General features: G+C 41.8%; 1 protein-coding gene across 1 annotated transcript in view; it reads left to right on the top strand.

The window, feature by feature from the left end:
* The window catches only part of GALNTL6 (polypeptide N-acetylgalactosaminyltransferase like 6), a 1,179,186-nt gene that overhangs the window by 805,910 nt on the left and 346,496 nt on the right, over positions 1–26,780 (top strand). Inside the window, exon 5 of the mRNA XM_083170927.1 lies at positions 21,305–21,490. Coding sequence (XP_083027053.1) covers positions 21,305–21,490 — 186 coding nt within the window. The remainder of the gene's footprint in view (positions 1–21,304; positions 21,491–26,780) is intronic.

Here is a 26,780-nt window from a genome sequence, read left to right as displayed (position 1 = left end):
TGCACAGTCATTTCATAATCGATTATCGTGCTTATTTGCACAGCAGTGATCAGATCAGAATACCACCAATGTAAAATAGCCCCCAGAGCCAGTCTAGTAACGGATGTGGCATCTTTTTAAATTTGGAGCTGGTCGCTTTTAATCAATTTGTCTGAACGACTGTTTTTGTCCATTTTCCTTTGTGAGAAAATGGTTGCTCCCATAAATGACCTGATTTTCAATCCAACCAGGATGATTGGACATGTAGTCTCTCATATAATTGTATCATGGATGCCCAGCTTAACTGATACAGTTTAAATGTTTTGACAGCATCATAATGAATGGTGCAAGAGTCTCCTTGGAAACCCAGCCCTTCCGATTCACTGTAGTGAACAGGGGCGGATTGGCCAACCGGTGGGCCGGTCCAGACCTGGCCGCCTCCCCCCCTCGGCTGGGCCGCCGATGATCCCCCTCGCTAGCCGTGGGCCGCGCTACTACAGTGTTTAGTGGCTGCGGCATCCGTCCTGCCCATACTCAATATGGCTGCGGCCGGCGATGACGCATTTAAAGCTGGCCGCGGGAGTTATGTACGCTGTGCTGCACGCTTCCGATGTTCTGGCTGGCTTTGAATAACCAGATGCTTCTCCTCAGCCCCCTCCTCCCCAGGCTCCTTAACACCCCTTCTTCCCCATGCTCCTGCTAGATATACCACCAGCGGCATTACCCCCCCCCCCCCCCCGGGCTCCTGCCAGATACAACACCAGCCCCCCCCCCCCCCCGGCTCCTGCTAGATACACCACCAGCCCCCCTTTCCCCCAGGGTTGCTGCAAGATATACCAACAGCACCCCCCTGCTGCTGCAAGATACACCAGCAGCACCCTCCCCCGCTGCTGCAAGATATACCAGCAGCAACCCCCCCCCCATAAATGTAGGTTTATAGGTGATATACGAAGAGCCTAACTCAGAAGATGTTAGCATAAGGCTGATGGTGAGACTAGGAAAACTACTGCTAAGGCGCAAGGTACATAGAGGAGATCCAAATAAATAAAAAGGAAAAAAAACATTCCTTCCAACTTGTCACTATGCTGCTTTCCCACTGCCTAAACGGGTAATGACCCATTATTTTTAAATGGGTCTTTAAACAGGTACAGTAAGAGCCATAAAGACCCTTTCCCACTGCAGCTTTTAAACGTCAAATTACCGTTTAAAAGCCATTTTTGTCACATTTCCACTTACCCGTTTAAAGACCCATTTAAACAACAGTAAAGATGGGGTGGGGGGTAAAAAAACCGGCGTGGGGTCCCCCCCCACTGCAGTAACCAGCACCAGGCTGAAGGAGCCGGGGCTGGTATTAAAAAAATCGTGAAAACCCGGCAAATAGGGCTTCGCTGATTTTTTAAAATCAGCCCCAGGCTCCAGGACTGGGGCTGGTTCCCAAATTACGTGGGAAAAATGACTAGGGGTCCCCCGTATTCTAAGAACCAGGCCCAACCAGCCAGCAGGGTAATGCCACAGCCGGGGGGAGACTTTTTATACAAGTCCCCCTGGCCAAAGCATTTAGCCCTCTGGCCAGGGGTCCTGGGGAAGTGGGGACCCCCCAATGAAGGGGTCCCCCCTCCAGGACTTACCTGGCCAGTCTGAAGCCTGGTGCTGTCCCCGGTGACCATGGAGCGGTGGTCACCGGGCTGTTAAAGTGTAAAAAAATAGATGATAAACTATTGTCTTTTTCTGTGAAACTATGAGTCCCAGCAAGCCTCCCCCGCATGCTGGGACTTGGAGAACCACAATTCCCAGCATGCGGGGCATTAAAGGGCCCGCTGGCACTTGTAGTTCTACAGTAAAAGAAATAGTTAAATAAACACACTGACAACCCAGAAAAATAAAAGTTTAGTACATACATTACACAAACACACTGATACTTACCTATCTTGAGCCCGTAGGTAGGTCCTATTTGCTGAGTTTCCTTATTTTTTAATACCAGCCCCGGCTCTTTCAGCCTGGTGCTGGTTACGGCAGTGGGGGGACTCCATGCCGTATTTTTTTGTAACGGGTTAAATCGGGTACCCCTTTCCCACTGACGAAAAAAACGTTTTTTTTTTAAACAAGTAAAACTGCTTTTTACCCGTTTAACAAATAGTGGTATTTGTTAAATGGGTAAAGCAACCTGGAGCATTTCCACTGCAGTTCTACCTGTTTAAAAAGGCTAAAAAAATGGCAAATTACCGTTTAAGAGCTGCAGTGGGAAAGGGGTATTATTCAGTATTTGCAGATATAAGAACGTTATATTTCTGGGCCATAATGATAATGTAACCATTAGACCATTCAAAAACATACAACAGCAAAATGGAAACTTATAGAATAGCTTATCTGCTTTATGAAACAATATAGTTTAACAAGGAATTTAATAGGCAATTGTCAGTTAAATTGAAATAGATTTAAAGGAAACAAAAAAACCATCATAATAGTTGTCATTGCAAATTTAAACTGCTATTTTACCACTTAGGAATTTCTGGATCAATGGACAACCATGGGCCACAGTTAATGAACTGTAGTTTACTAATAATTATTTGTAGTAAATGGAGAACAATGTGAGAAAAAAAAAGTTTGGTTTCATTTGGATGTTGGCGCGATGTATCATTGCCTGATGCAGTTAAAGGGGGAGATTCTCTAAGAATCTCCGCCCCCCCTTCGCCGCCCATCGCATATTTAATTATCGCATATGCTGTAACATATGCGATAATTAAGGCAAAGGACAGCTCTTGCGTTAAGAGCTGTCCTTTGCGGTGAGAGTCGCCGTGTCCCAGCAGGTCTTGGCGGCTCTCCCCTCCCTCCCACACCCGGCGCTGCTGCTGCTGCGCCGGGCTCTCCTTCTCCCTGCACCCGGAAGAGGATCAGTGCAGGGAGGAGGTCACAGGTCCGGGCAGCACTGCGCTGTGCTGCCCGGACACAGGTGAGGGGGGAGGGGGCGATGCGGGGCGGCGGGGGGTCGGCGGAGGGTTGCGATAGAAGCCCATTGGCTTCTATGGGGCATCGCCAGATTTTTATGGCGATGCCCCCCGCCGTGGTAACCCGGCGGGGGATGCTTACAGCATCCCAAAATGCGGTAAAAACCCGATAACGGGGTTTTTACCGCATTTTTAGCTTAGAGAATCTCCCCCAAAATACTGTACATGCCGTCATTCTCAACAGTGAAAAACCAACAGGAGCTTTGCGATCACATGTACTCACTGAGCATTGTGGCCGATATTGACCATTTTGATCCATATTGGAATGATATATACAATTAATCATGACGTGTGTAAGTGTCTCATGAGTGGAATATTTTTTTCCATAGGTAGCATCTCATAAAAATGTGTAGAAGACAGAAACTGCTATGATTAAGGCATTTGAAAGGACCAAAATTCTAAAATTGCTAAGTGCTTGGTATTTATAAGTGGTTTGCATGATACAGTATCACCATTATTAATGCAAATATGTTTTGTGGACATAGTATAAGAACTAAAGTAAAATTATATCTACATAATTCTATAAAACATCTTTCAAAATATGCAATCCATAAATCACAAAGACAAACTACAGAATATTCTGTTTTGTACTTTAAAACTCAAATTGTGCAGATTAAAGAGAAAAATAATCCCTTATTAATCTGCTTCAAAAGTACAAAAGTACATATGGCCAAAAATAAATCAAATAAGGCTTTATTTTCCCAGCAGGGTAGTTGCTGGATGAATTGCAGTACATGAATCTGGGCAGCTGGCTCACCATAGTGGCATTGTTTGTGTAACTGTCATTAAATGATGGCTAATTGAGCATCACTTTTACATTGCTACATAGAAAGGTAGCATTGCGTGCGCATAGTGTGCAATCACTAAACACCAATTGATTGCTTTGTTTTGTATGTAACAGATGTTAATTTCATGTTAGGTTAATGTCATTTCTGAAGGCCCAAAATATTAGGTCATGAAATATTTTATTCCACAAATAGATTTAATTTGACAATAGGTTCATGTCTGTATCTAGAAATATATATTTGTGTCTACTTTGTCAGATTAATGGAAATATGACGGGAAGTGCAAATGATGGAATGTGAGAAACCATTGTTTATCCCACAGTGACTGTTCTTTTAGTATAAATAAATACAAATACAAGTCAATTAATTGAAGTTAATTTACATATTGCACCCAAAAAAAGAACAGTCGCTGTGAGCGATGCAGGCATTTCTAGCGGGTATTTGGAGGATCTCTCACAGCAACATTGGCACTCAAAGGGTTAAAGTACATCCTACTTATAGCTCCATGGGTCCTGACTTATTATTTGGTGTCTGATCATTATGGCCAGATGTATTAAGCTTGAAAGCGATAAAAAGGAGAGCAATAAACCAGCAGCCAATCAGCTCCTTATAGCCATATCATGGGCTGTGTTTGAAAATTGACAGGTAGGAGCTGATTGGTTGGTTGTTTATCACACTTCATTTTATCACTTTTCAGGCTGTTACGTATCTCACCCTTAATGTTTGTGAGCCTCACATAACCAGAACCAGATTTTGGCTAAAGTCCCTAAAATTTGATTTGACTTTAAATCTTTAAATCAAATATAAAATAGCTAATAAAGAGTTGAACTTAGACATATCTGTGGAGGGCATCTGGTGTATTTTTGCACTACACATAGGGCCTTATTCTAGTTCACTCTTTCTGACAAAATCCTTCTTAGATGGACAAAACCATGTGCACTGCAGGGGGGCAGATGTTATATGTGTAGAGAGAATTATATTTGGGTGAGTTATTTTGTTTCTGTGCAGGGTAAATACTGACTGCTTTATTTTTACACTGCAATATAGATCTCACTTTGATGTAAAACCCCACCCAAATCTAATTCTCTCTGCACATGTTACATCTGCCCCACCTGCAGTGCACATGGTTTTGTCCATTTAAGAAGGATTTTGTCAGAAAGAGTGAACTAGAATAAGGCCCATAGGCACTTATTCTGGTCCATTCGCAGCAGGGCTGACCATACACTTGTGGGACTTCTCCCCTCAGAGAAGAAGGACGTGATCCCCCTTTGAGCTACCCGGGACCTTCCTGGGACGCAGAATCGCATGCTATATACTGTATACATGCTATATACTGTATCGTTTTGCATACAATATATTGCATGCACTCCCAACCAAGTCTGTGTTGCTTGGCAGTGATCCAACACATTTCTCCTGCAGCTGGTGTGACTCACAGGCTCCCACTTGATGCCACTTGATGCCCATGGGATTGCGCATTGCATCAGACCTAATGTCAGTCACAAACGATTTGGATACTTTTCTTGAGATTTATCATTGAAATCGTATGAAAAGAGGCCAAATGCATGTGAATTGCCCTAGCGTATGGGCACCTTAACCCATAGACTACTATAGGATAAAGCCATGTGAAGGTGCAATGCTAATATATTACATTTATCATATTAAATTTATAGGGTCCAATTCTAACTTGATCGAATGCATAAGGCCCATAATACACATGAGCGAGGCCGTCCTGCGATAAAGTCTGCCACCTTGTTTGATTGATGGCCATTCACATGGTGATTGACAGAGAGTCGGCATTTGGGTTGGTAGCCGGTAATTTTCGGAGAGTGTCAGGGAAAACGCAGGTGTGTCTAGGCCTTTTTAGGGAGGGTGTGTTACATCAGCTCTGTCCCCAATCAGCCTTTTTCTTTCGCAGCTGCCGAGTAAGTCCTGGGCTACTCAGACTACACACAGAGTCCAATAATCCTGACGGTGAGTGGCTTTAGAATGGATTTGCAGCTATTCTCAGGCCTGCAATATTTTGCAAGCTGTGCTCAGCAAATAGCAGGCTTGTGCAGGGCGAGATTTCACTCTGGCTGGGTGGCATATGCCTGATCGCTGGGCTCGGAAAATTAGCAGCTGAGCTAAGGTCTGAATTAGGCCCTTTCGGGCAGATGCATTAAGCCTTAACAAGAGATAAATGCAAGGGTGATAAGGAGAGATAAACATCCAGCCAATCACCTGCTAACTGACTCATTTCAAACACAGCCTGTGACATGGCAGTTAGCAGGTGATTGGCTGGGCGTTTATCTCTCCATATCACCCTTGGATTTATCTCTTGTTAAAGCTTAATACATCTGCCCCATTATGTGATAATTGTATTATAACCTAGGTGTGCTGTAAATAATGCAATGTGACTGCCAGAGACACTTAACCACTGAGCACTTTCAACTCAGTATTTAATAATTTTACTCACTACTCTTTCTCAAAGGGCACACGCCAAACTGTTAGAATAATTTTGCGCTACACTCTGAAGTCCTTATTTAATATTCTGTGTGAAACCCCATGTTACATTTCTACTCTTCAGTTAACTACCACGCTTCTTAATAGATATAAATGATTCATGCTGTGTTAATAAAGCTAATAACTTTTTTATATCTGCCAAAATAACAAGGACATATTTTCCTTGAGCATGTTCAAAACCAGCAGCTGAATCACACAGTTTTGTAAGGCAAGGCCCTATTAATAGCATGGTTATAGAAGACGAAGATTGAGAGATTACACTATAGAGCATATACGTAGATATTAATGGTCCCAATAAATCACACAGTATTTTTTTTTAAACAGCTGTAACCTAGCAACACAAAACTGATAAATTAACTTTAAAACATAATTTCACATCTGTCCAGAAGAGATTTATGACTCTTGTTTTGTTATGAGAACAGGTAAGCTATCAATTAGGTACTCAATAAGCACTGCAGTGAGCAATCACTGAAACAGCGGTGTAAAATCACATTTTCTTGTATTGAATTCTTCAAACCTCACCTCTTCAAAGTACTAGTAAGAGGGAGAAAATCTGATTTTAAGACAAACTGCTTTTATATAACCATTACATATGTGGTATTTTTTACCTGCCTTTTTAAGTGAAATCCTTTTTCCTAACCTTACAATTTCTGGAGCCACAGCAGGGATTACCAGCAGTTCACATCTTTGCTGACTTCAGAAAGGTCTTTACTAAAAGCAAAACAACTGACATTTCTTTATTGCAATCAGAAACACAAAACCGGAAGAAAGTCGTTACCACTTGTGAGGGTGTTTTATGTAGCACTGGTGACGAGCTTGTTTCTATTAATTGTCCAAATGCCAAACACTTATAGAATAACTACTGCAGATCACACAAATCCACATTTTTCTAGCTGCCCACTTTGGGAGAGGGCAGCCATGTTGGCACATAAGGTGGCATAGCATCAAGGTATGTGGTCGATGTGGGCGTGGAGGTGTGATTATGTCATTAAAGTCCCACCCTAGCTGTACAATGCAAGAAGACAGCTGACTGTTGAGGGCATGCTCCAAAAGACTTGCCTTCCTTTCTATATAGGGCGGGAGTGCCACTTGATTTGCGTGAGCCTCCCAGCCATGCTAGGAGTGTAGTTAAGTAAGCACAAATTGAAAATACCTGTATGTAATATCAACATCTCAAAAACAATTGGCAACTCACGGTTACTGAGATGTTCATGCAAGTGATCTGATGCTGCATCTTCAGACACAGCAACAGATCACTCAATCATGCAGGAGGAGTCTATATTCTAAAGACACCTCCTGCTGCCTTTGCATATTTTTGTACAGCAGCTGCATCTAAAGAAGTGGCTGTTCACAGGTGTATAAAGAAGTGTCTTCATTCCCTAAAAATAACATAATGTATAAAATTGAGCCTACATGCTCCACAGGGGCAGCTTTTTAATCAAGGAGGGTCACAGGGGAGGGCACCCACTTCCTTACCTTGCTGTTTGGGATGCAAGTCAATCCTCCTTGATTGCCACCATTCTTCCAATGATATTGGAAGATTACAGCTTTGCACTAGAGAGCAATGTGCGGGCACCATTTTCTTGAAGATACTGTATCACTGGAAATATGGGCTTAATTATACTGTAGGTATACAATGGAGGGGGGACAGCAGACCTGGGCCCAGGTAAATAGTACTACGAACTACATCCATCACTGAATCAGTCACTAAGTTCTTCTGGAAAGTAAAGCAAAACCAAGATCACTTTTAACAGATCTTATTTTTCCCATGAACATTTCAAATAGATTGATTCCCAGTATGTGTGCAGGGTATTATCCTCGTGCTTTTTATTATGCATCTAGATGGAAAAGAAAAAGTAGCTGAAACTAATGGAAACATTGTGAATGATGAGTATTAGAATTTGGGCCTTTTGTGTGGTTTTAAAAAGCTCAGTTCAGCCCTGAGCTCTGTGCTCTCTTTGTGGCTCATACTAATATCCCATCTCCAAAAACCAACTAAATGAAACCTCATTACAGATAACCAACAATTTATCAGGCGTATAATTATGACAATCTTACTATCTGTAAAGCATGTATTGTGTTGCCCGTAACTACCCATTAACTATAGTAAAACAAGCTCCCTACAAAAGATACATTACGGTCTGCTAGCTATTTCAAGCAGTGGAAGACACAGACAGATGGGATCACATTCCGCACATAATGCTATTGGATTTTCAGGGTATGATTAATTGTGAATATGTGACATAGGCAAATCTGGCCTTCACATATACCAGGATCCACACAGATATGGAATTTGAAGATGTACTACTTATCGTATAAACATTATCAATGTGCAGCACTGTCGTATATACGCATACCTTCCAACATTACAACTAAGGGAAGCGTGATATTGCACGCGCCAAATACTTTTGGGGGTGTGGCCTATGCTAGCAACGCTCCCGTAAGGCCAATCCCCCATTTTGCCACTGTGGCGGAATCTGTGAGCCACTGGCCATGCCCCCCATCCCCTCTGGCTTCAGGAATAGACACTGTGGGTGACATTTAATAGGGAGTGATTTTGTGTTTTTGGCAATTTTTTTCGCAAAAACATCCGAAATCGCACTTTTTTCATAAATTGCCAACTTAATGGGATGCGAATTGCAGCAAAAATCTCACTTTTTGCTGCGAATTCGCACATTAAGAAGTGGCGATTTCTCAAATCGCATCGAGATGTTTTCCCATTGAAAAATATAGAAATAGCCAATTTAATGAGGTGCGAATTTGGAAATCGCCCAAAAAAATGTCTAAAAATCACCAAAAAAATAGACCAGGTTCTGACTTGCGAATTTGACAGAACCATGCACAGATCATTGAGATCTGTGTATGGTTCTGTGTTAAAATATGTGTAAAAGTAAAAATAATTTAAAAAAATGGCGTAGGGACCCCCTCATGTGCATAACCAGCCCCGGGCTCATTGAGCCAGACCTGGTTCCAAAAATACGGGGACACAAAGCGTAGGGGTCCTCCGTATTTCTGAAACCAGCCTGGACTCTTGGACCGGTCCTGGCTTCAAAAATACGGGGGACCCACTTTTTGAAACCAGCACCGGGCTCCAACAGCCCAAAGTGTCATGCCACAGCCAGGGGACACTTTTTATATAAGGTCCCCTGGCCGATACATGAGCACCGTGGCTGGTCAGCCTTGGACGGGGTACCTGGAGGAGTGGGGACCCCCCCAATAAAGGGGTCCCCCCAGGCTTCACCCATCCAGGGATGAAGCCCGGAGCTGTCACTGGCGTCCGTGGCCAGTGGACGCCGGCCTGATAGGGTTAATTCACACATTCCTAATATTCCTTTATGCAGGAGAACTGCAAGTGCCAGCAGACCTCACCCGCATGCTGGGACTTGGAGAACTACAAGTACATACCTCCCAACAGTCCCAATTACCGTGGGAATCTCCCAGTTTTCGGGGACATTCCCGCATCCCTCCCGTGGCCGGAAGTGTCCCGCCGTGAGGGGGGGGGGGCTGTTGGGAGTCCCCCTGTCGGCTGCTGAGCAGCGGGGAATAATAATAACTGCTGTGCACAAAATGGCAGATTTTATCAAATTCGCACATTTTCATGACTAAAAAATCGCACATTTTCATGCCGCAAATTCGCATCTCATTAAATCTGCGAATTCACAGCAAAAGTGTGATTTTTTAAATAGGGCGATTTTGAACAAAATCACACCATAAAAAAATCGCATTTCACTAAATCTTGCCCTGTGTATTCATTGGTGACAGGGGAAACTCCCAACTACCCCACCCCAATCGCCATGGGACACTGCCGGCCCCAGGAGGGACGCGGGAAAGTCTCAAAAATGGGACGATCCCACAAAAAGTTGGACAGTTGGGAGGGATGTTTAGGCAATTATTATTATTAATATTATTATTAACAGTTTCTTATATAGCGCACACATATTACGCAGTGCTTTACAGAGAATATTTGAACATTCACATGAGTCCCTGCCCCAGTGGAGCTTACAATCTATATTCCCTACCACATGTACAGGCACACACATACATTCTAGGATTAATTTGTTGGGACCTAATTAACCTACCAGTATATTTGGGAGGAAACCGGAGTACCCGGAGTAAACCCACGCAAGTACGGGGAGAATAAACCAACCCCGCACAGTTAGAGCCATGGTGGTTGAACCCATGACCTCAGTGCTGTGAGACAGAAATGCTAACCATTACACCATCCGTACTGCCCAATTGGCATGTTAATTAATGCTACTACATTGATCTCTATGATTTTGAACCAATTAGAAGGTGTCCAGACATGCCTGCACCAAAGAATATCATTTTATTGTACAGAATACTTGTGCATCACTAGTTAAAAATGCTATATTGGAGAAAAAGATGTAAAGCAATGTTCTCTTCCAAGCTTCATATAATAGCTGCTGCTTATAGAATCAAGGCCAAAGTATTTATTGAACTTGAATTTTGTTCAGGATACTTCATGATTCAAGTACAAGAACGTAATATGTTTACTAGACATATTTCTTACGCTCAGAAGTGCAACTGAACTTGAGCAGCTGTGCAAATCTTAACCTTTATTATTGTTATTTAAGATCAAGTGCTAACATCCTGGTAGTTGCCTGCTCTGTTTTGCAATAGAAACACAAAAATAATTGCACACAGTAATAGCTTTATGTTAGTGCAATTTCTGCTTTCCCTATGAGATATTAAATCAGGCCATATGTTTTAGTGTTTATATTAACTTTAGTAGAACAGCAAATTCACAAATGATGTTTGTGTTTACATTTTTATTTCATAGCTAACAAGTGCGCTGCTGTTTACAGTATATTGATTATACCGCTTAGCTGAACAAAATAAATGTACAGAGTTTAACAGCAGCGAATATACTATTTTTATTTTAATATGTTTATCGACTTTTTTATTTTATTGATATATATCTGGCCAAAGCATTTGTTGCTGAACCATTCGCTTTGTTATACTGGGCACACAGCGTTCAATTGCTATGGGGCCCAGAGGTGTAGCGGGTATACAGATGTCAACTAAATTCCTGTAAGTAATTGGATATGGACCATTTCATGGCTTGAAATGGGGTGATATTCCATTTTCAGGGGGCTCTGTAATATGGTGTTCTCTGAACTGGGCATTGCAATGTTACAAAACAGCAACCTGAAGCAATGTAATGTACCAGATGTACTATGAACACTAAAGTATTGCATGCTGTAATATAAGAGGCACTACAATGTGGCATAATATGAAATGGGGCACTGCCATGTGACATAATATGACCTGGGGCACTACAATGTGGCATAATATGACCTGGGGCACTACAATGTGGCATAATATGACCTGGGGCACTGCCATGTGACATAATATGACCTGGGGCACTGCCATGTGACATAATATGAATTGTGATGAATACAATGTGGTATAATATGAATTGGAGGCACTATGCTTGATTCATTTTGTACTGAGGGCACTTCAGTGTGGAATAATATGCACTCATAGCACTACAATTGGTCTGTTGTGAACTGTGGAATTACTATGATTTATAAAATGAGCATTGCATGTACAGTAGATAGAAGATTCTTACAATAAATAGTTTGGTGATGGTCCCTTCAAAAAGTAGCTATGGGGCATATAAAGTTCTGTCTATGCCCCTGCTTTGAGCATACAGTAGTAGTGTATACAGTGGGAAACTAGTTTCAATTCTAAATCATGCGCAATTCATCACTTGCACAAGACAAAAATAATCCATATCCCTGTATTATGTTAGGGGAGTATCCAGCGGCTTAGCAACCAGGACACACAGCACATCGGACTGCCAAACCGCAAATGATGTGATTAAGGTAACCAGTGCTATACTGGGGCCATGCTACTGCCTTATTTCCTACAGATCACCATATGGGGCTAGAACCCCATGTTTATCTATTTATACTGACCTCTGCCACACACACACACACACACACACACTCGGACTCACACTCACACACTCACACACAACACTTCTTTAGCAAGAGTGATATAAGGACAAAAGACCAAGGGTCATGTTATTGGGGCTATAACGTCCAATGTTTGAGCCTTTTGCCTGTCACCTTCATTTACTGCAACTTTTGTATTTTTCTCATCAAATGCTGTTTGTTTATACCCCATTTCTGTACAATACAACTCCTGGCAGTAAAAGGAATTTAGGTCCTATCATTATTTCATATGTCATAACTTTCCATTAGTCATTTCTATGCAGCTCATTTTCCAGTTAGGACCTAAAGTTGTGTAAAAAGTAGCCTCTGTTAAATTGGGTACCAGGAACATTAATTAAATAATAAGCATTATATATATTGCATTTTCACACTTTGATTAAGTCTGCCAATCATAAATGTCATCCTTCTTTAGTTACAATCATTTGCTCATCCTATATATGATAGCATGGGGGTTAAGCAGACCGGATGGCAAAAGCTGATTTTTTCTAAAAGGGATGGAACCATGTTGCACTGCAGAGAGAGTTATGGTGTGTACACCCAGTGCTATTCGACTTTGCTCACTCTGTACTATTTATATACAATTCATACTATCTACATTCAATCTGCACTATATAGTCATTGCTGCACTGTGTATTTGGCTTTTCGATTTCAGCTGAATGGGAGCGAGCATCGGCATCAAATCCAGATAGAAAGCTTAAAAACATGTTCTATCTCCATACGATGTATATGCCACCCCGATTCGATTTTGATTATATAGTCAAAATTGAGGGTCAAATTGTACCGTGTGTACACAGCATTATATACGGGTGAGTTATTTTGTTTCTGTGCAGGGTAATACTGGCTGCTTTACTTTTACACTGCAATTTAGAGTTCAACTTCAACATACCCCACCCCAATCTAACTCTCTCTGCACATGTTACATCTGCCCCCCCTGCAGTGCAGCATGGTTTTGTCAATTTGAGAAAAAAAATCAGCTTTGCGATCAAGTCTGAACTAGGCCCTATATTCCTGGACATTTTACACAAAGCTGATGTGCTTTTTCTGTGTTCACAAATTACCCTGCATAATGGGGGTCAGTAGCGGAACTACTGGCGGTGCAGACAGTGCTGTGCACTGGGGCCCAAGTCAGTACATGGGGCCCACTGCCATCTGCACCGCTAGCTGCCATTTTGTGGGGGTTTTTTAAATTCAAGTTCAGTGGAGTGGGTGCGGGGGAGAGGCGTGGGTAAAACAGCGTTTAGTATATTGCGCAGCGAGCAGGAGGGGGGGTGGGATGTCGGATAGGATCTCTGTCATGTATCCGTTCCATGGCACTTCTCCCCCTAGTGAACAGTCGTCACAGCCACTGCGGGAAGGAAACCAGTCACCAGTGTCAGCCGCCCCCGTCCGCCACAGCTATCCTCATCCTGTCCAGCTCCCACGATGCTGGTAAGTGAGTGGCAGCATCTCTGCACCATGTGGCTGCGGCGCATCATGACAAAGATAAAGGAACTGGGAGGTCAACACTTGGGTGTGGGATGTAAGAGGGGGTGGAGTTGTGGGATATGTTGGGGGCAGTCAGTGGAAGTAGGGTGTGTAAGTAGAGGATTATGGAACATTACGGTGTGCAACAATATGTAATGGGCATTATGGTGTGTGGCATAATGTGTAATGGGCAATACGGTGTGCGGCAATGTGTAATAGGCATTATGGTGTGCAGCAATTGTGGTGTGCAGCATAATGTGTAATGGGCATTACGGTGTGCGGCATAATGTGTAATGGGCACTACAGTGTGCAGCATAATGTGTAATAATGTGTAATAGTTACTGCAGTGTGCGACAATGGGGGTCATTCTGGTTGACTCGCACAGCTACAAATTTTAACGTTTTGCGAGTCATCTAAACTCCACACGCATGAACGCCCACCGGACACACGCCAGTTTCACCACAGAGCTATGTCCTAAATTTTTGGTGCCCACCTTTGGCGCACACAGCTCTGATTTTTTGGATGGGGGAGAGTCCAGAAGCATATTTTTGCACCTGGGCCTACAACTCGCTAGTTCCGCCTCTGATGGGGGTTATTCAGACATAATCGCTTATTTACTAATATGCAGAGGCATTGTGATTAGATAGCGGCCACCATGCCAGAGGGAAATTCCACCGCCAAGGCTGCAGATGGCTTGCAAAATATTGCAGATTGGTGATTACCTGCAAATCCATTCACACCTCACTCATTATCTAATGATTTCCATGTGTGCAGTCTGTGTGTAAGGCAGAAACTACTTGGCCAGTGATATGGAAACAGGATGATTGGGGTCACATATTCTTCCTGGAAACGCTTGACCACACCTGCGTTTTCCCTGTTACTCCCAGTAAACGGCCAGGTAATAACCACAAATATCAGCTTCCATCCAATTAACTTGTAAAAGGCTTGCGATTAAAAAAAAACCTGGATTTTATTGATGGCGTCCTGCATGCATACAACATTCTGAACGAGTGCACGATCATTAGATAATTGGCTGCCTGTGACTTTCACAGCCCAGTGATTGGGTATGAATAACCCCCAATATCTGTATATCTACAGTTTTGAAATTTGTTTTTCTGTGTCTACCGGGACACTTATTTAATACAAGAAATGTAATCATGCTAAGCTCAGCATCAGTACCCTGATGTGGATGTGTCCAGCTGTACATAAGTGCATGTGCATTTTTTATGTGCTTTTAATGCACTTTTGATGTGCAGAGCTAGACTGCATTCATTAAAAGATATGGAGTGTTTCAAGTGTGTACCTGCACCTGTGCTCTTGTATGAACTCTTTACATCCAATATGTAATGTGCTGAGAACTTCGATGGCACTATATAAATAAATAAATGTGAATAGTAATATTAACCCCTTCACAGTGAAAGATGAGTGGGTCATGTTTTCCACATGCGCATTAAGTCTGCAAAGAATGAGTCCCACATGTGCTCTGCAGCAATGGGGGGAATGTAAAAAAAAAGAATGATTACATTCACTGCACTTATCCAGAAGTGATGTCTACCTTTGTAGGAAAAATAAAATCCATGAATGCATGAAAAGGGCAAGGAAGGGTTAACCACCTTAGATAGAGGGGGGCACAGCTTTCAAATGATAAAGCCCCTAAGCTCTTATTGTGGTAACTGTATGAACTAGCGTTAAGTGCATTTGCTGCACTAGGAACAGCCCTCTGATTAATGCTTGACATGGCTGCCCCCTTCAATCCCCTCATAAATCGGCTAGGCACTGGGTGATTTATTAACAGCGTCCTAAGCGTTAAGCCGCCCCAGCCGCCCCAGCCGCTTGACCAGCCCAGGGCTAGCGTTGTGCTATTCTCACTTCATGGACAACGCTAGCCTTACTGCTGGCTCCGGGCTCACTCGAGATCTCGCGATAATAACAAGATCTCATGCAAAACCAGTAAGCCAGACGGGCAGGCAAAGACAGAGCATCAAGCTTAACTGGAAGGGATAGCAGAAGAGCGGGGAATTTGTACTCCCCTGTTTCGGCGGACAAGATATGTATACATTTTGTTAGTGTCTCTTCCTGCATCGCCTGACTAATTATAGTGTCAATAAGCGTCACTATAATACATTTGCCCCATTGTCATGTATTCATAGGCTATGGCATCAAATACGGTATTCTAATACTGTACAACTCATCTCAATGCACCATGTGAAGCGAGTGAGACCCACTGTAGTTTATTTACTAAGGTAGGCATTCTATTGAAGATGGGATGTTGTTATGTTCAAACAGTCACATTCTATCTATTATCTTCTTGTAGGTGCTAAATAAATAAGAAGTTGATTCTGATTGGTTGCCCATAGCAACATCCCATCTTCAATAAAACTCCCGCCTCAGTAAATAAATCCCACTGAGGGTCAAGTGTCTAATAGGTATCTTAGTTGCAATGTAATGTGACAACAACACTTTCTTACGACTGCAACACTTGTGTACTTGTGTGCCTGTGTGTGGATGAGTCTAAATCTCTATACGGATTCTGTTGGCTTGAAAAAAAAAAGATGTAGTCACTGCATCGTGGCACATTGTCTACAGATTCAGACACATCACACACACAGATATACAAGTGTTTCATATAAAATGAATTAGTACAGTTACAGATGTAGCTCCTTTTGTCTACCGAGGGTCTGGCAGTTGGATCGCCAACCGCCAGTCCCCGCCAGCCGGACATGCACGCTCCCGAGATGCTCACATGTCCCCTTCTGACGGAGCTCCCTACCGTTCCCGTCGAATCCCACCCCCCCTAAACCTGCCCATCTCCCTGAAGCAAAGATAGACAGGTTTTCATCCCCCATCACCAAAAAACTCACATGTCCATCAGATGGAGCGCCTCTCCACCGGCAATCGCCAGCAGGGACATTCTGGTGGTCCCGGCGCTGAAAGAGAGGCACGCCATCTGTACATGTTGCATCATATTGTGGTAAAAAAAGACAAAAAAGTAGGGTTGTATGGGATCTGGTGTACCAAGGAAAATGTTTTGTACGACTATAACAATAGTAGAAGAGGACACATCTATATGCACTGTATGCCCTATCTCCACTATACAGACACAAAAACATGTTGGGATACTATTGTTTGAAAGATTGGAGTCCTCCCTTCCACATACATTATTACTGCATGACAGGAAAAGATATGTTGTCTGTATTTCGGTAAGAGGCACTACCTTATTTGCACCTGTACATGAGTCCGATCCATGATGTACTGTATCATAGCCCTATCCCCAGCATTGCACAAACCATCTACTCACAGGAGACAGATGGACGGGGGGGGGGGGCATTCCAACAGTTACCAGTGTGCTAAGCATGACCCCACAGTGGCGACAAATGGGAGAAGTGGCTCATGGGCATGTAAGCTGTGCCCCATTTTGCCAAGGCCATACCTCTTTTTGGGGCACAGTCAATGTTGGAAGGTATGCGATAACTGCTATTTTCTGTTTTGAACTGTGAAGACCTTGGGAAATTTTAGGGACTTGTGACCTTGGCCAAAATGAGCTAAGAACCAAAAATCAGATGGCAATTTATTTTCTAAGCTCATTACTGTAAGGAATCTGTGCCTGAAATATATTATGTATGTGCTATGAGCCTGATTCAAACCTCTACACTCAGTGAATTTGCATCATGAGTGATTATCGGCGACCGCGCATGTGCATGTGTGCTGTGGCTGTTTGGGGCGGCAACCCAGTAAACCCCAGTAAACCCCAGTAAACGCAGGTGTTCCCCGTCATCAGTGGCCTCCTTCACCCCACCGCTTTCACGCTTGCGAACAAGGGGAAATCATTTAATGGTGACTGATTCCTATGGTTTTCACCTGTATGTACGGCTGCAAACGCATTCGCCATGCACATGGGCAGGATTTCAAATGTGTGAGGCGGCGTGGGGTGGCGTGGCGTTTTCCAGTTCACTGGGCTCCAAACACTCAGAGCCCAGTGAGAAGGTCTGAATCAGGTCCCTCAATGCAGGGCCGGTGCAAGGCACCGGAGCGCCCCAGGCGAGTCGGGGTGGGGGTGCCCCGGTGCCTGGGTGGGGGCGGGGGGTACCTGTTTCGCCATCTGGGGAGCGGGCAGGGGGGACCATGCTGGCGTCTGACAGGAGCCTGCAGTGGTGTCCTTGCCACGCAGGTACCTGCGTCGCTGTGTATAAAGCTGGCGGTGGCGGAGGGTGGTCCCTGCAGTGAATAAGAAATAACTATTGCTTCTGTTTTGAAAACACTGGCCGCACGCTGATTGGCTGAATCTCAGCCAACCAGCGTGCGGCCAGTGTTTTCGAAACCCGGCATAGCCCGGCGGATAGTGCTAGTTATTTCTTATTCACTGAAGGGACCCCCCACCGCCACCAGCTTTATACACAGCGCCGCAGGTACCCGCGCGGCAAGGACACCACTGCAGGCTCCTGTCAGAAGCCGGCATGGACCCCCCTGCCCGCTCCCCAGACGGCGCAGCAGGTACCCCCTTTGCACGGCCATCCTCCAGTGTAGATCTGTACCTCGCTTACTGTTTACAGATAGAAGTGCATTTACAACATGGCCAGAGATTAAATGCTTTTAAATGCCAATGATAAAATAAATCTATTGCCCTGAAATAGATTTATCTTACCTGTGGGTTATGTGACTTTTTACTTTAGTACATTGCAATCTACTCAATTTTTTTAACTGTTTACTAGACAAAAATGTTATGGTCATTTATCATCCTGAGCAAGTGTACATCGATACCTCTATAATAACAATGCTGTGGCCTCTTATATGTCAGTTAGAGGAAATAAAAATTCAAACATGAAGAAAGATAAAGGGAGCTGTATTAATAATTACAATAGGAGAATGTTTTATGGGTTATCAGAGAGAGAGAGCACTGCTGTGCCCTTTATCATAACAGCACTGACAGTATTTAGGCTACGCTCACTTCTTCACAAGTCTTGTTTGTCACATCCTGAGCCAACTCCTGCCCAGTTAGGTGCTTGGCACATATCAGAATTTTGATTTACAACCTTATCTAATCTACAGTAGGAAGGAACCAATAATATATTTTCTTTCTGAATCACAAATTGGGCAGCCTCTTGTTCCTAGTGACAGGACTGCTGACTTCTCTATATCTTAGGTGCTCCGTTTATTGCTTGGTGTAAAATTTAAATACTGACGACTCCCTAAGGTCTGCCCTGCTGCAAGTAAAATTTATGTAATATTGTGGATTATAAATGTAGCCATCATACGCTAATGTTTTATAGTCACACGCTGCTGGCCTGGGCAGAATTCAGTGGCAATAAATGACTTCAACGTGTTGTCTCCAAGAGATTTAAAGGCCATTGCGTCCCATTCCACTTGATATTTTGCATGTCACGTTATAATTTCCTTTGGAGAATGTCTTGTAAAAATGACAGTGAAGGACAATACTTTGTACTCATGTTAGAGTTTAAGAAGAAAAGTCTTGCTGAGAAAAACCTCACTCCGCAGTTATATTATACCATGAATTTAGAGAACGGAGATTGTATGGAAGAAATATTTGAGGAGGATTTTAACATTAGAGTGGGGGCACCTGATGTTTGTACCAGACCAGAATGATATTTTACTGCACTGAATATACTGTATTTGTTTATGCTTCCAAATCTCTGCACCATTCATCTTCTTTGATCTCATAATTTCCTATAACACAATTGTAAAACATAGAAATTAGATATGTGAATAGGAACTGTACAGTCAGCAATGTAACTTTAGCCTAGCAGATAACTCTCTTCAAAATGTTGAAAATAAAATTTTAACATTCAGTTATTAGGTTAGGAAGACCCACGAGGATCTGATCATATGGCACAAACATCTAGTGTATGGATATTTTTGTGGCTTATTGCCACAACAGATTGGTCTAATCTTGTCATTTGGATGTACCGCAGGCTCCAAACATTTTCCTTCGCAAGAATATTGCAAAAATTGAGAACAGTGAAATAGTGCACCAAGTAGCTCTAAAATACCTCCAAGTATACAATGTAACACCTTACATTTCAACATACAAAACCAAAAAAGACCCTTGGTGTATATCTGAACGCTGATGTTCTAACTCAAGTCCAATAGTCCTCCCAAATGGAATACCCAAAAAGAAAAGAAAAAATATACAGAACAGACAATAGTGAAGTACTGTTTAGACTGTTGGTGGTTATAAATGCATTAAGAGAGATGTTGAGACCCATACCGTTAGTTTGGTCTACACAGAGTAGACACATAGCCTATGGGAGGGGGCAATGATGTCACCATAGGCATCCGAATTCACTCTCCAGTGCAATGTTGTTATGCAAAAGAAAGACTTATGATAGTGTAACAACAATCTTTTATTTTCAAACATCAAATATTAAAATAATAAAACAGGAGGAGCATTGCAGAAGGACTCTCACTGAGTGGGATGGTCCACATATATTGGCATTTTCCTTAGAAAGTAACTATACACACACAAGTCAAGGTGCTCATTTTCATCTAGACTTATGTCAAATCTAAGCAGATCACAAAACAGGAATTTAAGGCAAAATTTCTAATTCTATGGGATGTTTAAGACCAGTCTCAGAATCCAAATCTTGAAGGTTAAGGTAATCATTTAATCATGGTTAGAAAGCTAAACACAGAACTAGATATTCACTGAAATTGACCAAATTAATTAATATACAGTATTTTTCAAAAGTATTTTAATTATTAGTTATTTTGCATTGTGCATTAATTAGTGCATCACTGGTTGACCTTTAGAGGGTTGGAAACAGCAGTTATTTAAATGCCTGCTGTGACAATAAATCACATAGACTGGATAGCAGTAACGGCATGGCAATTCTTTGGTTACAGTGCAGCATAGGGGTGGGCAATAAGCAGCCCTCCAGCTGTTGATAAACTACACATCCCATCATGCCTTGCACCAGATTCAGCATGGGCAAATAGTTAAACTAAGCAAGGCATGCATGTATGTGTAGTTCATAGACAGCTGGAGGGTTGCTTATTGCCCACTCCTGGCGTAGCAGGTTTTCCACAGTGGATACACTCCAGAGAACACCTAACGTAATTCGCATGTTCCCCACTTATCACCCAACCTCTTCTAGGCATTGGGAGCAATGACCCCCTGCTCTGGACAAACATATAGGAAGAAGTAACAGGTGCTGTTAATCAGCAGAGAGTGATTTACAATACATCTCAATACAGTAAAACACTACATTTCATCCTTGATTATTGAGTAAAGCTATCTAAATTGACATTAACTTTCCCTTATTGGGCAGCTCAGCTTTAAAACATAGAGAATGGGAAAGATGCAAAATCATAAATCAAACTTGCGCTGAACTTATTTCAATTTTGTCAAATCTCATCAGTGTAACATATGGATAATTTTGATTTGTATATTTTGGAGAGTACACTGTGTTCTGTTTCCAAATGATAAATGTTGACATTCTGCATATCATTCATGAACATTTGGTATACGGAACATAAATACAATTGACATAGTGTAATTAAGCTTTAACCATTTAATTTAAACAACTATTTTTCATAGTATCTCTAATGTATTTTTTTTTTTATTTGTTTGCAGAACATCTAAAGGAAAAATTAGAAGAATATATGTCATATTATTCTAAGATCAGAATTGTGCGTACTAAGAAACGTGAAGGGTTAATCCGTACAAGGCTGCTAGGAGCATCTGTGGCCAAAGGAGACGTATTAACTTTTCTAGACTCTCATTGTGAAGTTAATGTGAATTGGCTCCCACCGTTACTGAGTAAGTATCTTATTTGTAAACTGTCAGTAAATATATGTGCAGCATTATAATGTATGCCAGTAAAGAAATGGCATCTTCAATACAATATGATACATTATTGCTACTAAATCTCATACATATCTACCACACTACTATGCTTATTTTGCCCATACATTGATTTTTATGTATGTTAAAATCATGTATCATTGGAAAAATATTGGTCAATCAATGTTTATCTGTATATAGAATGGTTCTTTATGAGAAAAAGTATGTAAATCATGAACACTATTGCTTACTACCAGGAGCGGCTGCAGCACTGATCATATGCTGTATGTAACACATGTGCTGGCTGGTTCCACCAGGGATCAGTTGCACTGAATGTAGTGTATAGCTTTACCCATGTTCCTCTTTGCCACAAATCAGCCACTTGTGCAAGTTCCTCACGCCAAAATCGCACCTGGGACATGGAATCACCACTCTGCGATATTGCCACTCAGTGCTTTTCTATAAGCCACGGGACAGAATTAGACGCATGGGCATGGCAACCAGTGGCATGCGGTGGGGTGAGGCAGGTGAGGCACAGCCTTTCCTGTCATATTAGCGTATACCGGCATTTTGAATTGATAAAGTATGTCAAAAATACAAATAATTTATAAAAAAAAAATCTTATTTTTATTATTCTAATCATTTTTATAGACAAAACTGTGGAGTAAAAAGTCTATGACAGGTGAGGCAGTACCTCATCTGGCTACCTTTTCTGCACACCACTTATCAAAACTCAGTGAATCTCCAGAAATGTATACTGCTGCACATGTATATAATGCTGGTATGTACCCCATGGCTCATATATTGTGTGCATATCTGGCTCTGGTACTTGCCAGGGACTCTTGAGCCATTTTCCTCACCGCACGTCCCTTATGGCAACAGGATTGTGGCAATCACCATAGAAATTCATCATTCCAAAATTAATTATATTCCTACAAGCCAAGAGCATCCTGATATCTCCATGACCATTGAAAACTCGACAATCTACCCTATCCTACAAACTCACTGTCTAGGGGGTCATCCTTGACTCTAAAATGTCCTTTGTTCCCCACATTTAATCTGTCTCTAAATCATCCCAACAAATTTCTGGGCATGCCACTGTCCAAAATGTGTGCACCAGTGGTGCCTCCAGCTGTGCACCATTGGAGCACCACCTCTATGGGCACCCCCCTGTCGCCCCCCCCCCCCCAGGTGCTCATCTCCGGCCAGTCCCGGCTCCCCACCCCAGGGATCATATGCCGGGGCTCCCCTGTCACTGCCCCCACCACAAATCGCAGCACTGAGCAGACTGAAGGCCCAGCTTGAAATCACTCAAGAGTTAGGGCGCCCGAGTCCCCCTGAGCCTCCCCAAACATCCCCAAGCCTGCCACCTGGTCACTGCTGTGAATGGCAGTGGGAGCAGTGGCAGGGGAGTCCAGGTAATCCAGAGAGGGGAGTCAGGAATGACTGTTGCTGACTAACAGGGAAGGGGGTCACAACAGGGGGCTGCCTTAAGTTCTGTGGTGGGCAAGGGCGTAACTACCATAGGTGCAAGGGGTGCAGCTGCTATGGGGCCCAGAGCTGAAGAGGGCCCATCTTTGCTGTCTAAGTATATGTTTTACATACATTTATCACAATAAGTTGCTAAATAGGGGGCCCTTTCAAACTTTTGCTATGGGGCCCATGATTATCTAGGTACGCCTCTGGTGGTGGGTATTTTTGGGGCAGGACAAACTTGTCCTGGTAGGTTTGTCCTGCCCAAGAAAAACTCACCACTCAAGTGGTTAAACAAGATCTGAAATCTGTCAAAACAATCAAAACAATCAATTGTAATCAGAAACAGACCTACTGTATGCAAACTTTAACTGTCTTGGAGTTTCAGAAGTGAGCCAATCAGCTGCTATGCACATTTTATAGAATGCACTTGGTTAATGTTACCTGAAAGCAGATTGGTTGCCATGGGCAGCCTCTCCACTGGCCCAAAACTCCACTGTTTCACTGCTTCATACATATGTACCATGCTGTGTAGTAATTCCAAAATGATTATTATTGTTATTATTGTTGTTATATCAGTTACACAGGAAGTTCCTTAAATTTGCAATTATGTCACAATATAACACCACCAATATTCAAGGAATAGTATTTTACAAAAGAAAATAGGACATTGAGAATTGAATGTTAAAATGTTCTGAAAAACGCTCCTTTTAATGAGGAAAATAAGTGTTTGGAAGAGTTAAAAGATTAATTGACGCGTGAGCCTGTTATTCATTGCAAACTATACACAACTTGGTTGGGAAGAATTTTTGGTTGTGAGCACAGTCTCCATTTAATGAGTTTTTTCCTGGCTGAAAATATAACCAGATGCTGTCTTGGCTTCACACTGTGCGCTATTGAATCTAATTTTACATTTTAGATATTAAATTCTGCAAACACTTGACAACAAAGAGTAGGATTCTGGTGACCATGCCAGAAAGGGGAATGTTATATTTCTTTCCCCTAGGACTGGAGGGTTATAGAGGAGGAAGACAGCGATCACACTACCCCAGTATACTTACCTGAAACTGAGATAGAAGCATATTCAGAAAATAGTGACATACTGTATGAATCTTTCCAAATGATCTCCGTTTTCCAAATTGTGTTTCTATTAGGCTATAGTTACATCCTCGGCTTCAGCTCATCCATTCTATTTAATATCGAAGTCAATATTTTGAAAATAGCACTAATGCATCTGCAGTATAGTACACACAGTAGATAATATAATACATACATAACACAATAGGCCCTATCATATGGAATTTGTAAATGCACATTGATGTCTTTCAACCAACATCATAGAATTCACATCCGAGCATTAAGAACTTTCCGCGACTTTGGGCTAATGACAAAGTGGTAAAAGGAAATAGTCCATATGTCGAGCCATATGCTACAGAGAATACATTTAGAACCCTGATACAGTTTCATGTACCTTGACGTAGAAGTAATGAAATAAACAAGAGTTATACTGTATATGAAAAAATAATGTATTGGCATACAATAAAAAGGAAAAGCGGGTAAGATAACCTTTTACAGCTCCTTGATCAGTCACGTAGTTTTCTATTAGAAAATGTACAAAAAAATGTTATCTTCTTAAAACACAAATTTGAAATACAAGGTGTTTTACATAAAAGTGTTACTGTTAGTGAAAATTCATATAGAAAAGGTGAGATAAGAAAACGTTGTGTGTAGTCACCTTGCCAATTACTACCGTAGGTGCATACACACGGTGCATTTTTGGATTAGCTTTCCATATCCATGAAAAGTTAGCCAAAATCAGACAACAGCGTTAAGAGGCTTGCGATAACGATTCGCGGCCAAGCAAGGTCAGTATAGCAAGTAAAAATAGACTTTGCAGGTACAGTTTATTTTACTACAGAGTGGATTGTTACCGAGGACCATGCTGGATTCTGCCTCCTGCCGCACTTGTAGATGATGGCACCCTGTTGTTTTCCCGCTAGTGCTGTGGCAGTTTTTGAAATGCTTCTTCTTTCATCCACTTGTGTTTATTCATGCTAAAAACATTAAGGATGCCACGAAAGAGCTCTATTCAGAATTTCTAACTGTGTATGCTTTTTTTGTTCACATTTTTAGTAGTGTCAAAAATAAAATAAAAATAAAAAGCTTACAGAACACTATGATGAGCTGTATTTTATTATTTTTATAAAACTATTTAATGGCATTGAAATATAATATTGTGGAATAATTCTTTAGATATTAATTAAATCAAAATTGTTTTTATAGAAAAATGTACAATCTCTAATAATTTAGCATAATAATAATAATAATAATAATAATAATAATAATAATAATAATAATAATAATAATAATAATATTATAAGCAATTACTATATTATATTAAACTGATAAAAACATATATTCAATAAAAATTGCATTTACTGTAGGTTTAGCATTTAAGTTTATTTTAAACATTTTATAAACATTTATAAAACATTTAAATTAAATAAACTCACTATTTTCACCTGATTTAAATTTTATATTAGGGGCTTTGGGAGAGAAACAAATTAAAGTATATGCATAATACACACAAATTATATGCATTTATGTTACACAAACAATAGTAATAGCAGCCTCAATGGCTGCCTCTGCATTTCTGGAATTCTGAACCTAGTTAATTATTATGCAATGCAATAAAAATTCTTAATTTACTATACAAACATAAACTAGAAATCTATCTTATAGATAAAACCCATAGAGGGCCAAAAATTAATACACATAAATCATACAACATATCCATTTTTATAAATGTGCAGTACATTCTTTATAAGCAGAAAAACAAAATTATTTTGGCCACATTGCCTATTTTTCTGTTGCTATATTTCTACATAGACTGGACATTACAATACTATTTACAAAACATTAAAACAAGGTGTAAACACTAAGGCCCTTACAACATCTTTTGTGGGACCAAGAGGTTGAGGAGACCACCCCGCTTTATCAACTCAGCGGCAGGAGTTGGTAATTTGTGCCATCCTGGGCCACTCCTGTTTGTTCCATCTGGTCCTCCCTCTGGACTAAGCTATTGGGGACTTTTGTTGTTCCAATCTGGACATACCAAGTCGGGACTCTCCTGGCCACATCTCAATATAATACCTGGTTTGGTGAATCCTTTTATTCAGCTTTTTAAATCATGTAAATTACATGTATGGACATGCATGTGTACCATTGATATACTGGCTTAGTCCATTATTTTAAGTTTATATAATAAATATTTCTACTAGATTTACCAATCTGCTTTATTTTTATTTTTTCAGCTTACATTCTTCTATTTTACTTGTAGCGCTGCTCACTTCCATTGTGTAAGGGAATCAGAAAGCCTGATGGGTGGTGGGAGGTTGTCCTAGTGCATGGGGGCAGCGCGAGAGAAGTCTTGGACACGGGAGTGGGAGGAGATGATTAGGTGAGAGGTCAGTCGGCGGTCGGCGGCGGAGGGAAGAGGACAGGAGGGAGTGTGGATAGAGATCAGTGAAGAGAGGTAAGGAGCGGTGGAGGAGGAGAGAGCCTTGTAGGTGGTGGTGAGGAGTTTAAAGAGAACCCAGGAAAGGAATGGGGAGCCAGTGAAGACATAGACAGAGTGGGGAGGCAGCGGTAGAGTGGCGGGAGAGGAAGATGAGCCTAGCAGCAGCATTAAGAATGGATTGGAGAGGGGGGAGGTGGGCGAGAGGTAGCCCAGAGAGAAGGATGTTGCAATAGTCAAGGCGGGAGATGACAAGAGAGTGAAAGAGAATTTTGG

Source organism: Crinia signifera, chromosome 1 (genome assembly GCF_055691185.1).
Source record: "Crinia signifera chromosome 1, ASM5569118v1, whole genome shotgun sequence".
Taxonomy (NCBI): domain Eukaryota; kingdom Metazoa; phylum Chordata; class Amphibia; order Anura; family Myobatrachidae; genus Crinia; species Crinia signifera.
Note: the sequence above shows the minus strand (reverse complement) of the source record. Positions and strands in the feature narration are given on the sequence as shown.